General features: G+C 39.4%; 1 protein-coding gene across 2 annotated transcripts in view; it reads right to left on the bottom strand.

The window, feature by feature from the left end:
- Positions 1–14847, bottom strand: part of ITGA8 (integrin subunit alpha 8) — a 232611-nt gene that overhangs the window by 17055 nt on the left and 200709 nt on the right. For both annotated transcript variants that reach the window (XM_079108168.1, XM_079108169.1), the window contains exons 26-27: positions 12949–13077; positions 6565–6678 (exon numbers count right to left, since the gene is read on the bottom strand). In XM_079108168.1, coding sequence (XP_078964294.1) covers positions 6565–6678; positions 12949–13077 — 243 coding nt within the window. The remainder of the gene's footprint in view (positions 1–6564; positions 6679–12948; positions 13078–14847) is intronic.

Raw genomic sequence — 14847 nt, 5'->3', positions numbered from 1 at the left:
CAGTTTTCAAAACCTTCTCTCCAAGTTAAGTCTAAATATATATGGCAGCTGTGTGGGGAGGGTCTTGCACTACCCCAGACTTCTGAAGCTATCTCACCTTTGGATGAGGGCTGGAAACAGTGTTGACAGAAACTAATAGTGCTGATCATCATCTTTGACAGGGAATGAAGAGACAATAATGACCCTTTGGACTTGTTTCTGTCACTTGGTATCCTGAATTCTCTGACTTATTGGACCAAAAGAATCAAATGAGGATGTAACTCCGAATGAAGAGTCAATCTACTTTTTGACATTCTTAAAACCCTGTTAGGGTTTTCTCCTCAATTTGAAAAACCTTATCATCTCAGTCAGAAATGTTTTATTTGAGAGAGGTAAGAAAGTGAAATGATAACTTCTTTGCCTACAAGGCAAGAAGTCCTTACTAAAGTCACCAAACCAGATCAGCTTGTGGGTTGGGCACAGGACAAGGTGGCAAGGATTTGGAAGCCAAATGTGATAGTAAACATGACCCATGGCTCCTCACTGAAGACCTTTCAGGAAACTGGTCAGCTGTGCAGAGATGTCCAGAAAGAATTATCTGTGCATTCAGCTGCACTTTGCATCTCAAATGGACCAGTCAAGGTATACTTCCAGAAACTCCAGAGAAGTACATCTCCTCAAGCCACTTCTTGTTCATGTTTTCTGGTGACGTGCTTCTTACTTTGCCAGAATATTGGCTGCTTTTAGGGTTATCAGCACTAGACCAAGAAGGATAATTGATTATGTTTTTTTTCTTGGTTAGCATGATTGGTTTCATTCTGAATAAGTCAAGAACTTGTGGCCCAACCAACCCTAGAACTTGTCCATAGGTGTTTCAACCATAGGAATGCCAGGCATAGCTTCCCTGGGCAAGGTGCTACAAGGGCTGCTGGGCAAATCAAAGACAAAACATTCTTTCTGCCTTAGAGGAGCTCACATTCCAGGGTTAGTTATAAATCTCAGGAAGACTCCCTCCAAATCTAACTTCCAAAGGATGTAATGCCCCCCCACTTGTTTTTTCATTGTATATAGCAGAATTTCAATGTTTTATTTGCTAAGCAGTTCTGAATCCAAGAGTTTACTTGTATAGTCCATGATTACATCCAAGCTTTGAAGTAAAGCCAACACATTTTGCTTCTTGGTCTGAACATCACATCATTTTGCTGTCCTTGCTGGATAGGAGGGAAAGCAGGAGCTGACTGTGTTTACTCAAACCTGGAATGCTGCACTTAGTGAAAAGTAGATTCTTGAAAAAGGTTTTGACTTTTGAGGCAGCAGATGATACTGTCATGAGGCAAAAGTGGGGCTCATTCTTACCTTATCAGGGGATATAAGGAAAGTCAGGAAGCTAGTTTTCAGCACAATCCAAATCTTCATGCATAGATATAATATTGACTACATGAACTAATTTTGTAAGTTTGAAGGGAAATATATTTCCCTAAAGTTCTAAGACAGTGCAGCCCAATAGAACTTTCTTCAAGGACAGAAATGCTTTTTGCACAATCCTATAGAGTAACCAAGACTAGTGACTATTTTTTGAACACTTGAAATGTGATCAGTGAGACTGAGGAAGTGAATACTTAATTTTAATTTAAATTGAAATACTTTACATTTAGATAGCCACACGGGGCTATTACTACGATATTGAGCAATATGATTCAAGAATTATGTTTGTAATGGATTCTGAAACAGCATGATATATAATTTATTGGATCCTTAAAAAGGGTAAAAAGCTTTAATATATATTATTTATAAAAATTCTACATACTTTTTACAGTACAGTAATCTGAGTTAGTTTGGCAAACTGTAGCATAGCAATTATGATGTAAATCTACAGCAGGCAGTTATCACATAGAAATCTCTAGCAGTTTAGCAAGAACAAAAGCTCGAAGATTCCTCCTCTTACTGGTTATGTGATCTTGAAAAGGCCACTAACCTCCACATCTCAGCTTGCTCATCTGTAAAATGCAGTTAATACTAAGAGTATGTATCCCACAGGATTTCTGTGAGCATAAATTATAATTCACACACAAGTATTTTATCCTGGAGCCTAGTTATGTGGCGATCACTCAATAGAAACCTGGCTATTTGCAGACAGATCTCTTTGGAAAGGTTGGCTGGCTGCTCCTTTAGATATAGTCTGTTCTGAGTCAACCTAAGTGTCAACACAATACAAAAGAGACTATTAATAAAGCATGCAGAGTCACTGCTGACTTAAGCTAAGTAGAATAAACACCATAAATAACTTATTAGGAAAGGTTCCATGTGAGCTTCCCATACATCAATGAAGTTTCAGAAATGAAAGGAGCCATTAGTCCAATTCCTTCATCTCAAATGTGGAGAAAAAAGTCCCATGAAAATTAACACAGTCAGTCAAGAATAGCACTGGGTTCTTGCCTCCTGACCCAGCATCCAAGGAGAGCTAACACAGAGGAAATCAGGGTCTGCACACTTAGAACTTGTTCCAGTGTGTGCATGTAGTTTTTTAAAAATTTATTTATTTTAATTAAAAATCATAAATTTACATAGGGCAATGTTGTTTGATTCATTCTGTTATTTTTTTCCCTTGCATGTAGTTTTTAACACTTTGCTCATTGGTAGTTTTCACAGATGAAGATGTGTATATAAAATTCAGCTCATGTGGTGGCATATACTTGCAATTCCAGTGACTAGGAGGCAGAAAAGATCACGTGTTCAAAGCCAGCCTCAGCAATTTAGCAAGGCCCAAAGCCACTTAGCAAGGCCCTGTGTCAAAAAATAAAAAGGGCTGGGGATGTGACTCAGTGGTTAAGCTTCCCTGGATTCAATCCTTAGTACCAAAAACATAAATAAATAAAATAAATAAAATTCATAAAACACACTCAACCACATGTTCATATATGCACTTTGCCAGTATTTACCAAAAAATGTGAAAGAATCTATACTAACTTTATATTGATTAGAAAATTTGCCCAAGATTAGTGATGAACTGAGAGTATATTTTTAAAAGTATGTAATGAACTGAAAGAAAAGTCACACCAAAAATGCCTAAAACCCTAATTAATCACTTCCCCCTACACTACTAAGATTAGTGACATATTTTAAACAGTGTATTAGCTGGATGGGGTGGCACATGCCTATAATCCTAACTTCTCCAGAGGCTGAAGCAGAAGGATAAGTTTGAGGCCAGCCTGAGCAACTTAGGGAGAACCTGTCTCAAAATAAAATTTAAAAAGAGTTGGGGATGTATCCCAGCAGTAGTTTGCCTACCAGGCCAGAGGCCCTGGGTTCAATCCTTAGTACTGGGGGTGGGAGGGAAGGAAAGCACATTTACTAGATTAATTAATTACAATACCCTGCCAAATGGCAAAGCTTGCAGTAGGGATGTTAGATTGCTGACTGTAGGGGATTGAATAATGTCCCCCACTAAATTCATGGCCATCTAGAATTTCATCTAGACTAAGGATCTTTATGGACTCAGTTAAGGAAAGGTTGCAGATTAGTGGGCTCTAATCCAGTGAGTGTCCTCATCAGAAGCAGAAAGGAGATGACCCAAGGTCAAGGAGCAGGAGGTGATTATGAAGGTGGGACAGAGACTGGAGTGATATGTTGATAGACCAACACATGCCAGTATGGCTGGCAGCACCAGGGGCCAGAAGGGGGCCTGGCATGGTTTCTCCCTCAGTTCTGTTTATACCTTGGTCTTGCCCTTCTGACATTTTGAACTGTGAGAGGGTAAATGTCTGCTGCTTGAAGTTAATCAGTTTCTGGTTGTTGCATCAGATTTTAGGGAACTGACATTGGTTATGATAGTATCACTTATTTCTAGTTTCACATGATTAGAGGGAAAAAAAAAGAATTTATGGCTTATGCTTTGAGATAAGTTGCACCTAAAAGTAGGAAAGTAAAGAACTGGTTAATATATCTGGAGTAGCCAGTCAAGGTAGCCCCAGTGATTCTTGCCTATTCTTGAATTATGGGAGTTCACACCCATAATTGGGTCCCTCCCATACTGAACAGGGCTGATAGGTGTGAATTCTAAGAAACTGGGGAAATGACAGAATGCTACGTCCAACGCTGGGTCACAAGAGACATACAAGCTTTGCTCTCCTGGCTCACTCAGGGGAAGCCAACCATTGTGTTAGGAGGGCATTCAATCAGCACTGTGTTAAGAACAAGACCGGGCCCTCCCAACATCAATCATTAACTTTTTAAGCATGCCCTTGAGCCATCTTGTGGATGGTCTTCCAGCCCCAGTTGAGCCTTTCAATGACTTTGGCCCTCACTGACATCTCAACTGTATCATTCAGCAGAGACATCAAGTCAGAAGCACCCAGCGAAGCTGTGGACAGATTCCTGACTTCAGGGTGAATGGATGAATGCTTATTTGTTTCAGGTTGCCACATTTGGCGGAATTTTGTTAGGCAGCAATAGACAAGTAATACAGTCAGAACTGTGAAATCATAACAGAGCTCTTAGTTTCCTCTTCCCTTGAACTATTATAGTAGATTCCAAACTATCTAAGTCCTTCCAATATTTTCCTTTGAATGAAAGTTATTTAATTGAATGTTGAGCAAACATCATTAATCATCATTAATAACACATGGTGATAGGGAAAATTCAAGGTGAACATGGACATACCTTTTTTAGTGAAACATCACCAGTACTTTGAAACATTCTGTATGTTCTTCCCTGAATGGCCTCTACCCCAGGAACACTTACTACTCTAGTGAATTTTGTGTTTTTATTCACAGTTCTACAATGAACTGTTTGGTTTTGCTTGTTACTGTCCTTGGATGAACAACATTATGTTCCTGAGATCCTACACCACCTTCCCTTTAGAGGCAACTTTTTATCCCACAACCTTGCTGCACTGTCTTCAGAGCACTTCGCTCTATCTAAAATAGGCTTGTGTATGTTTTTGTCACTTCCAACTCTTTCATGGGGGGGCAGCTCTGTGAAGATTGGTGCCACATCTGCTTCGCTCACTGCTATTTCCCTGTGAGGCATTGCCTGGCACAGAGTAGATGCTCCATAAATATTTGTTGAGTGAACAAATAAATAATGGTTTGGCCAAAAGAAAAATAAAAGAGGTTAGTGGTTCAAAACTGGGGAGGCTTTTGTCCCTAGGAAACTGACAATGTCTGGAGACACTTTGGGTTGTCACGAGTGGGTTGGGGGTGCTACTGGCATCTAGTGGGTGGTGCTGTGGAGCATTCTAAAGGGATGACTCCAAAAATGCAGAATTATCCAAACATGTTAATGGAGATGAGAAACCTTGCCTTAGATAAAAAGATAATAATAATAATAATAATAAAGGTGTCCAAATGACCTTCAAAAAGTAACTAATTTTTTTCATTTGTTTTAGAAACAAAATTGAAAGAATTGTGAGATGAGAGAAGTATTTTCAATGGTAGAACTCATGAAAATAGAGAAATAAAATTCTATATTTATAGGTAGGCTCAAAAGTATTTTCACTGGCGCAATGAGCCAGATGAGTTTTTTAGTACTTAAAAAATGAGCAAGAATGCGTAGACTTGGTTGGAGTTTAATTTATTTTTTTAAAGAAGAATCCTGTGTAATCAGTAAGACCTTAATACAGTAGTTAATCAATTGGGTGAATTTCATTTTCTTACCATAAGAGAGATTTTAAACTTTTTAAGTGCAGATAATCAATGGACTTATCCAGAGCAGTTCAGAAACTCACAGCAAAGATAAGGCAAAGCACAGAGCAATCTGTAACTTCCCACAAACCAGAATCTCTGCTGAGATGCTGTTGTAATTGGAGCCTGTGTTGTAGGACCACATGATCTAAGGAACTTTCTGGATCACTCCCCTTTTTCCCATCTAAATTGATTTCCTCTTTTTACTTTACTAGGCACACAGCTTGACTTTGTTTTCTATACTCACCATCCATTCATTGATGAATATTTATTGGAGACCTACTGTGTACCTGGCACTAGGTAGATAGGGGTGAGCTAAGTAAAAACATTTGCTAGACTCTATGTTACTACTTTAGGTATGGGGGCCTCAGGGTGGTTAAATAATCTTCACCTGTGAGGAAATGACCAAATGATCATGGTTCAACTTCTCCACAGAAATTTTCTTTAAAATGTTTTTAAATGAAGCAATTAAAATTTTCAAATTTTAACATGTTAAACATCTAAATTAAAAATTTTACAAAAGATAAAAACTAAAAAATTAAAATGAGAATATCAAGAACTGGGAATGTAGGTCAATGGTAGAGAACTTCGTAGCATGTGTGAGGCCCTGGGTTTAATCTCTAGTACAGCAAGAAAAAACATTAAAATTAGAATATTTAAAAATTTTTTCAGCTGGGGTTGAAGCTCAGTGGTAGAGCACCTGCCTAGCATATGTGAGGCATTGGGTTCAGTTCTCAGCACTGCATATAAATAAATAAAGGTCCATCAATAAATTAAAATAAAAGTTAAAAAAAGTATATTTAAAAATTTTTAAATTAAAAATTTATTTTAAAAAGACTTCTCACTGAGCTTTTGAGAAGAGGTTCTAGTGAGTGGTATGTAGGTGCATCTGTGATTTTATTACCTGGAGGAATGTGTGGGCCCACAGTCGAGATCTGACCTTGAGAACTGCACTTTCTCCTCCTTCCAGTCGTCCCACTGAACAGGAGATTTGTAAACACTCGATATTTGTACAATTCTGCAAAAAACAAAATAAAACACAAAAACCCAACATCAGGGACAGCACATTAAAAGACAGGGGCAGTGTTATGGTTTGGATGTGAGGTGACCCCCAAAAGCTCATGTGTGAGACAATGTAAGAAGGTTCAGAGGAGAATGACTGGGTAATAGTTGTACCCTAATCAGTGAATTAATCCGTGATGGGATTAACTGAGTGGTAACTGGAGGCAGGTGGGGTGTGACTGAGGAAGTGGTTCATTGCTGGTACGGCTACGGGGTATATATTTTGTATCTGGAGAGTGGCATCTCTCTACTTCTCTCTGCCACATTTTTCCACCATGACGTTCTGCCTCACTTCGAGCCCTGAGGAATACAGCCAGCTTTCTGTGAACTAAGACCTCTGAAACCGTGAGCCCTCAAATAAACTTTTCCTCCTATATAATTGTGCTGGTTGGGTCTTTTAGTCACAGCAGTGAAGAAGCTGACTAAAACAGGCAGTGTCTTTAAATGCTAGTAGAGAATCAACATTGGAGTGAGCTTATTTCCATTTTATTTCCTCAGAAGTCATTGCCTTATCTGCAAATTTAATTTTAGGAAAGAACAAACTTACTGAAACAACCAAGGACAAGCAGGTTAGTGGTAATGATGCATGGATGTTAGTAGTAAGAGAGAAAATGAACATGCATAAAATGCAAGTTCTGTTCTAAGGACTCATCTTCCGGCAGCAGCTGATGTGTTGTTCTGTTTCATTTTCTCAGAACTTGGGAAGATGTTTCTTATAGACATTCTCTCCATTGGTTGGTGCATCGACCAAGTGTGGAGAGGGCTACAGAGGAAGTTCTCAAGTTCGTAACCTCAGAGATTCCAAGTTATTGACCTACTGATACACATTTGTTTCATGACATGCTTCTCTTTGCCCAAAAGACTTCTTAGTTATAGAGCAGGCTCTTTTGTGAATTCTATTCATCAGGCTGTTTTTAACCAATTCCTTAAGTTTCCCAACTTTTAATGATGTCACTCTGAATATAAGAGATGTATGATCCTGGAAAGTATTCATTATGATGACATTCTACCAATTCGAACCAATCATATTTTATCAATCATATTTCTGATTGAATAACAGTATGGAAATAAATGGATGCCCATTTTCTGTGTGCCAAGTGCAGAATGATACTTCTTTATGTGCTCCCTCATGAATTTGAATTTATCTTAGGGGTATCTGTATTTGTTTTTCATGTCTCAAACACTGAGCACTATACTTGAGGTGTCCAACAAAAATAATTCTATTGGATATTATGTGAAATACTTGACTAAAGCATTTCACTTTAATGAAATTGATAAATGACATAATAACTTGAAGAACATATTACCATAAGAATCTTTTTATGAACTAGGAATTCTCTAAAAACTAGGCAATCAGTAACATATATCAGATAAATTCTGATAAAGTTAGATTTCTACATGACGCTTCCAAATATAGGTCACTGGGCTATCCTTGTATTATTAGATTTGGGCCCTGAGGTTGCTGGTGATGGAAGGAGGAGATCTCAAAGCTCTGTAGTTCCTGACACTTGTGGGAACTCTTATGTTTCCTATGCTCCACAATTAAGATGTTACCCACTGTTAATCCCACCCCCAGGAGGAAAGAGGGAAGCCAGTTGGTAGCTGTTGTGACCTCTCTGGAGATGTTTATCCTGGTTAGCTAGCTCTGTGGAGAACTCTGGAGAAGCTGATGAGTGGAATGGCCCTTGAAGAGTGAGAGTTACCTAGAAGAATGAGATGACTGGCACGTAGTTCTCCCAAATCATGGGAGGGCACACTCGGGAAAGGGGAGGGCAGGGTACATGGGGGTAAGATGGATAGATGGAAACAAGATGAGAAAGAAAATCTAGGTAGTGAAGGAGACTATTTCTGCTTGAGAGCTTAGATCTTATTCAGAAGGTACTGGAGAATTGGTGGAGCTTTTAAATCAAGGGCCATTTTCAGGTTTGGATTATAGAGGGATAGGTGGTATTTGAAGGCAGGAGGATAACTAAGAAGCTTGTAGCAAGAGTCCAAATGAGAAATGCTAAGGCCCTGAACTGACGCAGTGAGTAGAGAGAGAGAAAGGCGAATTTTAGAGAAGTTTCGGAAATAGAATAGACACTTGGAGCATTCAATGAAGGAGAAAGAGGAGTGGAGGGAGAGAAAGGGAGCTCTATGTATTGGAACAGCGTGGATGCGTACTGGGGTAAATGGTGTTACTAAGATTGAGATTTCTAGAGAAGAGGCACATTTAGGGTGGTCTTGGAGACAAGAATTTTGAACATGTTGGGACTGGGGTGGCTACCAGACATCTAGGTAAACCCTTCAAGTCTTGACTGCAGGAAGGGAGGGCTAAGATGGCAGGTGGCACCAAGGCAGGACTGGAGATACAGTCATGCAGGAAATTTCCCTAAAAAAGCAAAATCAGTGAGAGAAAAGCAGAGGTCCTGAAGATGGACTTGTGAAGTATAAGGGCATTTAAGGATGGGAAGAGGAAATGTCCTTTTAGCATTCTAAAATGGGGCTAGCCAGAAGGTAGGAAGAGACTCAGGAGAGAATGATTTTGGGGGAAGGCCAAGGGATGTAATAGTTCCAGAAATTGACCAATAGTATCAGAAGCTGAAGAGAAATTAAGGAAGATAAGGTTTCTGTAACTAGAGTAGGGAAAGGGAAGAGAGAAAAGTCTGGAGAGGAGTAGAAGGAGGTGATAATAACAAAAGCAGCAGGGGAACAAGACAAGAAAGGCAAATATAGTCTTAGGTGGAGGAGAATTATGTTTCAGTGTTATAGATACAAAAAATGTTATGCAAATTAGAAATTATGATCCCAACACAGGATGCTGGCACTTTGCACTTTTAAATTCCTAATCAGAAATGTGATTCAGTAAGTTGTTTTTAACCAAACAAAAACAGTGGGAGGTCTTATTTAGCTTTTGATTTTGGAATAAACTCTGCATAATCACTCTCCAGAGTTGTTTTGACTTGAGGACATAGGGAGGTGTATGATTTGCAAGTTTTGAACCTATAAGAGAAAATGTGAATAGAAATGAGTTAAAATCAGATAAGAAAAAGAAAGATTGTCTTGGCAATCATCTATGAGCAAGTAAGCTTCTATGAAGTTAAACTGATGTCAAAATATTCAATGAGAAGCAATAGAAGGAAAAATATTTGACCCTACAACACAAAGACACAATTTTCAAAAGAATTTTAGTTATTGCTCTCCTTTGCCTCAGTGTACTCATGAGACATACACAGAAAAGGAAATTAAAAACAAAAACAAAAATAAATCTGAATATTTATTTTTCACATGGTTAGTTCTCTATAGCTTTGGACATTGGTTTTCCAGAGGGCTTTTCCCATTTGCTGGACATATTAGAATTCCGCAGATGTTAATCATTGTTTTCTGTTTCATTGTTCATCCTGGAAGCTTTTTCTTAAAGACAGTATGCAGAGTTTTATTGATTTCTCCTGAAAGGGACAGGTATGTATACATTATACAGTCATAAAATTTACAGGTACTTGAATCATAATCTGCCAATTAGAGCTTTTTGCTATGTAATTTCAGGTACTTCTATTTTAATAAACACTCCTTGCTTGACCTCGGTTTGATTGCACTGTTTGCTTGTACTTTTCTGTCCACTTCTGTGTTTGAACTTCTTTAATGTCAAGATAAAATAAATGAATGCCAGAGAATGTTTGCAACATATGTTTTAAACATCACTGTGACCATTTAAAGCATATAGTTCAGTGGCGTTAAGTGTATTTACATTGTTTTGCAATCATCTCTACCCTCCATCTCCAGAACTTTTTCATCATTCCAAACTAAAATTATGGTTCCTGAAAAATTTTTTTTTAAATCTATGAAATACAGAGTTGGGATTTGTGTCAGTTTCACCCTAACACCCTCTCTTTGATGGCTTTTTCTAATAAATGGTTAACCACATGCTGGGTTAATTCTCAGTGCGATGAATAATTTGATGTGGCATTATCCTACTTTATTGAACTAAAATAAATTATTAGGATTATCAGGGTTTAAAAAATATTTGTCTCTGCTTCTTTTAAAAAAAGTCATAAATTAATTCAAGGTTAATAAAGGAGGGTGGGAACAGAAAAGAAGTCTATTTAGGACTTCCCCAATTTCCCACTTACCATCTGATTTGTCTTCCTCAAAACTCACATTTCTCGACATGTGGCTGGCTCAGACAGGGGCCCTAAACGAATTGATCTAGACTCAGAACTCAAGGAGAAGCAGAGCCTGCAGGTAGAGGATGTTCATTTGGGACTTGGGAATAAATGATTATTCTCAGCTAGGAAGGCAAAGGATCTCACGGCTGTCCTTGGCTGCTCAGATCCAGCCTTTGAACCCATCTTTCCTGAGTCTGGCCTTTGTTGGAAGCTCCCCACCTCTGCCCTCTCCAACATACACTCACATGTAGTTGATTCCACTAATTTGGCCAAATATGATGTTATTTATATCCAGTGCATCCTCTGCTTTTGTTAAGGGGTCAAATGATTTGTAACCTTCTCTCCTACCATCATTCTAAGCTTTATCTCCTGCAATTCCTTGCTAACTTTCAATTTTTCAATTCCGTAAATTTAGCTGATTATTACTTCTCTTCCAGTCATACAAATGCTAAAATCGGGAATTCAAATCCTAGAGCATAGACTTATTCCCTTCAGCTATTTTGAATGACTACAGTTTCATTACTGGCTCAAATAATTATATTGCCCAAAGCATGCTGTTCATTGTCATAACAGTAATTTTATTTCAGATTCAGTAGGTAGAGCAGCTAGTGAATTTAGTACCTATCAACACTATCTTTCAAACTGCTTACAATATATTTGTTTAGAATTGGATTGAGGCTTAAGAGCACTGAAGGTCAGGGGGCAGAGTAAGACTAGATGAAATGTTACACCAAGAGCATTTTGGAGGTGACTGTAAAATCTTTTAGTAGTGGCCTTGATGACTCAATTCACTGTGTCACTCATGCATTTGCTGAACAAATGAGCCAGGCACTGAGCTGCACCCTGAAGAAAAAATACTGAGCAAACCATATTCTTATCCTGATGGATTTTCAACAGAGTGGACAGGTAGAGAAAGAATAGTACCCAAAGGTCAGAGCCCAGTGGTACCTGGATGAGCCCATAAGTGAGTCCAACATGGACTGACAGTGTGGGTCAGGTGTTTTGTGACTCGTGACAGCCAGGAGGGTGACTCTAGCCCCTGTGGAAATAACTACAGAACCCTCTTTGGCTCAGGTGCTGTCTTCTCTTCCTTATTCTTTCCTTGGCCTTGAGGACCCCTGTCAACTGTCTCTCCTTTTTGCTAACCTCTTTGGATTGACAATTCTTGGCTTGGGGTTATGGCTCTTGATTGAGTGCTACCTCAAGATAATGCATCTTTGATTGAGCTTCTGCACAGAAGCTGTGTCCCTGTCCCATCCAAGTACTGGGTCACTGTTATAGCCTGTCCCTACCCCACACCCCTGGGTGTGTCTGCCCAGGATGATGGGTTCTGGGGTGATTACATGTGCAGGGCAGGAAGATATGCTTGTATGGTCCTACTCTTTATGGAACTGGTTTGTGGAAGAGGGCTAAACTTCTCCTTCATGCTCACTTTAAGCCTTTGCCACATGGTCAGGGAAGAAGATAGATATTCATGTGAGGAGATAAAGTTCTAGAAACAACGTTGTGGTGACTAGGAGAATTGCATCAAAAACACTGACTCATGAAGGCCTTGTACACTTTTGCAAAGTCCTGCCTAGGCTCAACCTAGACCAAATACAGTCCTTAATGCTATGATGCTACAGGGATTATGACCCAGGAAATCTGAACACACCATCCTGACTCTTCTGGATGGACAGAGGACTCTGAGATTCAGGGACAGGAACAACACAGCAAGGGCTCACTGGAAGAATGAATAGCACTCCTTCAAGCTCACTTTAGACTCTCTGTGGACAGGTTAATAACTGAACCTTCATGGTCTTGAATGGATTAAAGGTCATATTTAATGTTTTCATCTTTATTTCTCAAAGTGGCCTCTGTGACAGGTTTAGAAGAACAAAAAGGTTATATCACAAATGCTCCTTAATCCTTACAGAAAAGTCACTTTGATTTCTTACAATATGTACTGCCAAAATATGTCAGGCATATCTGAGCATCAGAGGAGGCTGAAAATAAGACTTGAAGTTAAAACCATCTGTATCTGGGATTTCCGACTGATCCAATCTTTTCCCCTCAGATCTATGCACACAGAGACAACTCACCAGTATTTTTGCGGGGCTCTGTCTGTGGAGCTGGACCATAGGCACATCTCGCTTCCTGACAAGATGAGGAATGGTAGAGTTTCGCAGAAAGGCACTGAGCTCAGGGGTGTCCTCTGGAGAGGCAGCAGGCTGCAAACAGAAAGCAGGAGAAATCATACACAATTGCATTAACAGTTGTTACCTTTCATTAGCCTTGAACTCTAGGCAGTTTTTGCTTCCAACTGAATTGGATTCATATGAGAATTCAGACATGTGATTTACCAGCAGGATGTGCAACAGCAAAATGACCTGCACTGACAAGGAACAAGCCTTTCCACTCTCCAATTACAGGAATTCATGAAGCATGGGAGAACACATTCTTGGGAAGTTTATCTTGTAAGGATAAGATTTTAAGCAGAAGCAATTTCCCCAGAAGGTTAGAAAACGTGTAGCTGACTTTTCAGGCATGAGTTATTCTCTTGCTACTTTCCTTTAATTATATTTGGAGCTGGCAAAACTCAGGAACATTCTGGGTGGGGATATGGCTTTTGAGGTGACAAAAAAGTGGGGAAATAACCCAATGTGGTCAAGGACCTTATGTATGCAAGGCTGCATCCCACATTCCAGTGCTTGGGAGAAGTGCCCCTCAGGAGAGAACCATGTCCTAGTGAAAATGACTTTTGCAAAGCATGCCCCAAGCACATGGTGCTGTAATGGAGCTTGCTTTCAGCCCTGAGTTTATTTTGCCAGTGTTCTAGAACTGGTGATTTTATCTCAGGCTTCATGCTGGGTACATCTGATGGTTGAAAAAATATTTTGTGAGTTCCAATACATCACGCATAATATCCTGTTCACATTCTTTATTTTAGATGAACTGAATATACAAATCTCATTTTCTGCCCCCTACCACTTCCATCCTGAGAATTCTGTCTTCTTTTACCTGTTTTTTCCTTCAGGTCATGGAACAGAAGCAATACTAGAATACTCATCTCTATGGAATGAGAAAAGAAACATCTGCAATATAGGATGCACCACACAAGATGAGATGATGGTGCTCAGTATGTCATAAGGACCTGGAGAAATCTATTAGAAAAACAGAAAGAGTTGAGTCCACAATCCTTAGCATGATACACACAGGTCTCTACCCACTGGTCTTTGCCTTTGCCGGCTTTTCCAGCTTCATCTCTCTCCCAGAGCCTCTGGCATCCAGAGCTCAAGTAGGCAGAACTACACTGCACTCCTGAGCTGTACCAGGCTGATGCCTAACCTGTTTGGTGTTGCACATGCTTGCTCTGGTGCCCATCAGTGTCTGTCAAACTGAACCACGATTGTTGCTAACTGCTCTGAGTTGCCCAGTGAGAACATGAAAAGCAAGAAGAACAGAGTCACATTCAACCTCCCAGGAAGGAAACAGACTGAGGAAGAAGATCCAGTCAGGAAAACCAGGTGGGGAAATCAAATGTAAGAGGTAGTCCAGGAAAGTGTGGTTTTATAGAAGACGAGGAAAAGAAAATTGCAAAAACAACTAAGGATGCCAAGCAATCCTGAAAAGTAGTAAAAAAAAAGGTGAGAAACAAAAGTATTCATTGAATCTGTTGATTAAGAAATCATGGATGGCTGGGTATAAGGGTGCACGCCTGTAATCCCAGTGACTCGAGATGCTGAGGCAAATTCAAAGCCTCAGTAACTTAGCAAGGCCCTGAGCAACTTAGCAAGGACTGGGAATGTGGCTCAGTGGTAAATTGCCTAGGGATTAAATCCCCAGCACACCCCCCCCATTAAAAAAAAAAGAGAAATCATGGATGCCCTTTGGTTGGTGGTGCAGGTGAAAATCAAACTGCAGAGCTAAAGAGTGAATAGAAAAATAATTATTTGAAAAAGTATTATTTGAAAAAATAATTATTTGAAAAGTATATCATT

The sequence above is a fragment of the Sciurus vulgaris genome, assembly GCF_902686455.1.
Source record: "Sciurus vulgaris genome assembly, chromosome: 12".
In the NCBI taxonomy this organism is placed as follows: Eukaryota; Metazoa; Chordata; class Mammalia; order Rodentia; family Sciuridae; genus Sciurus; species Sciurus vulgaris.
Note: the sequence above shows the minus strand (reverse complement) of the source record. Positions and strands in the feature narration are given on the sequence as shown.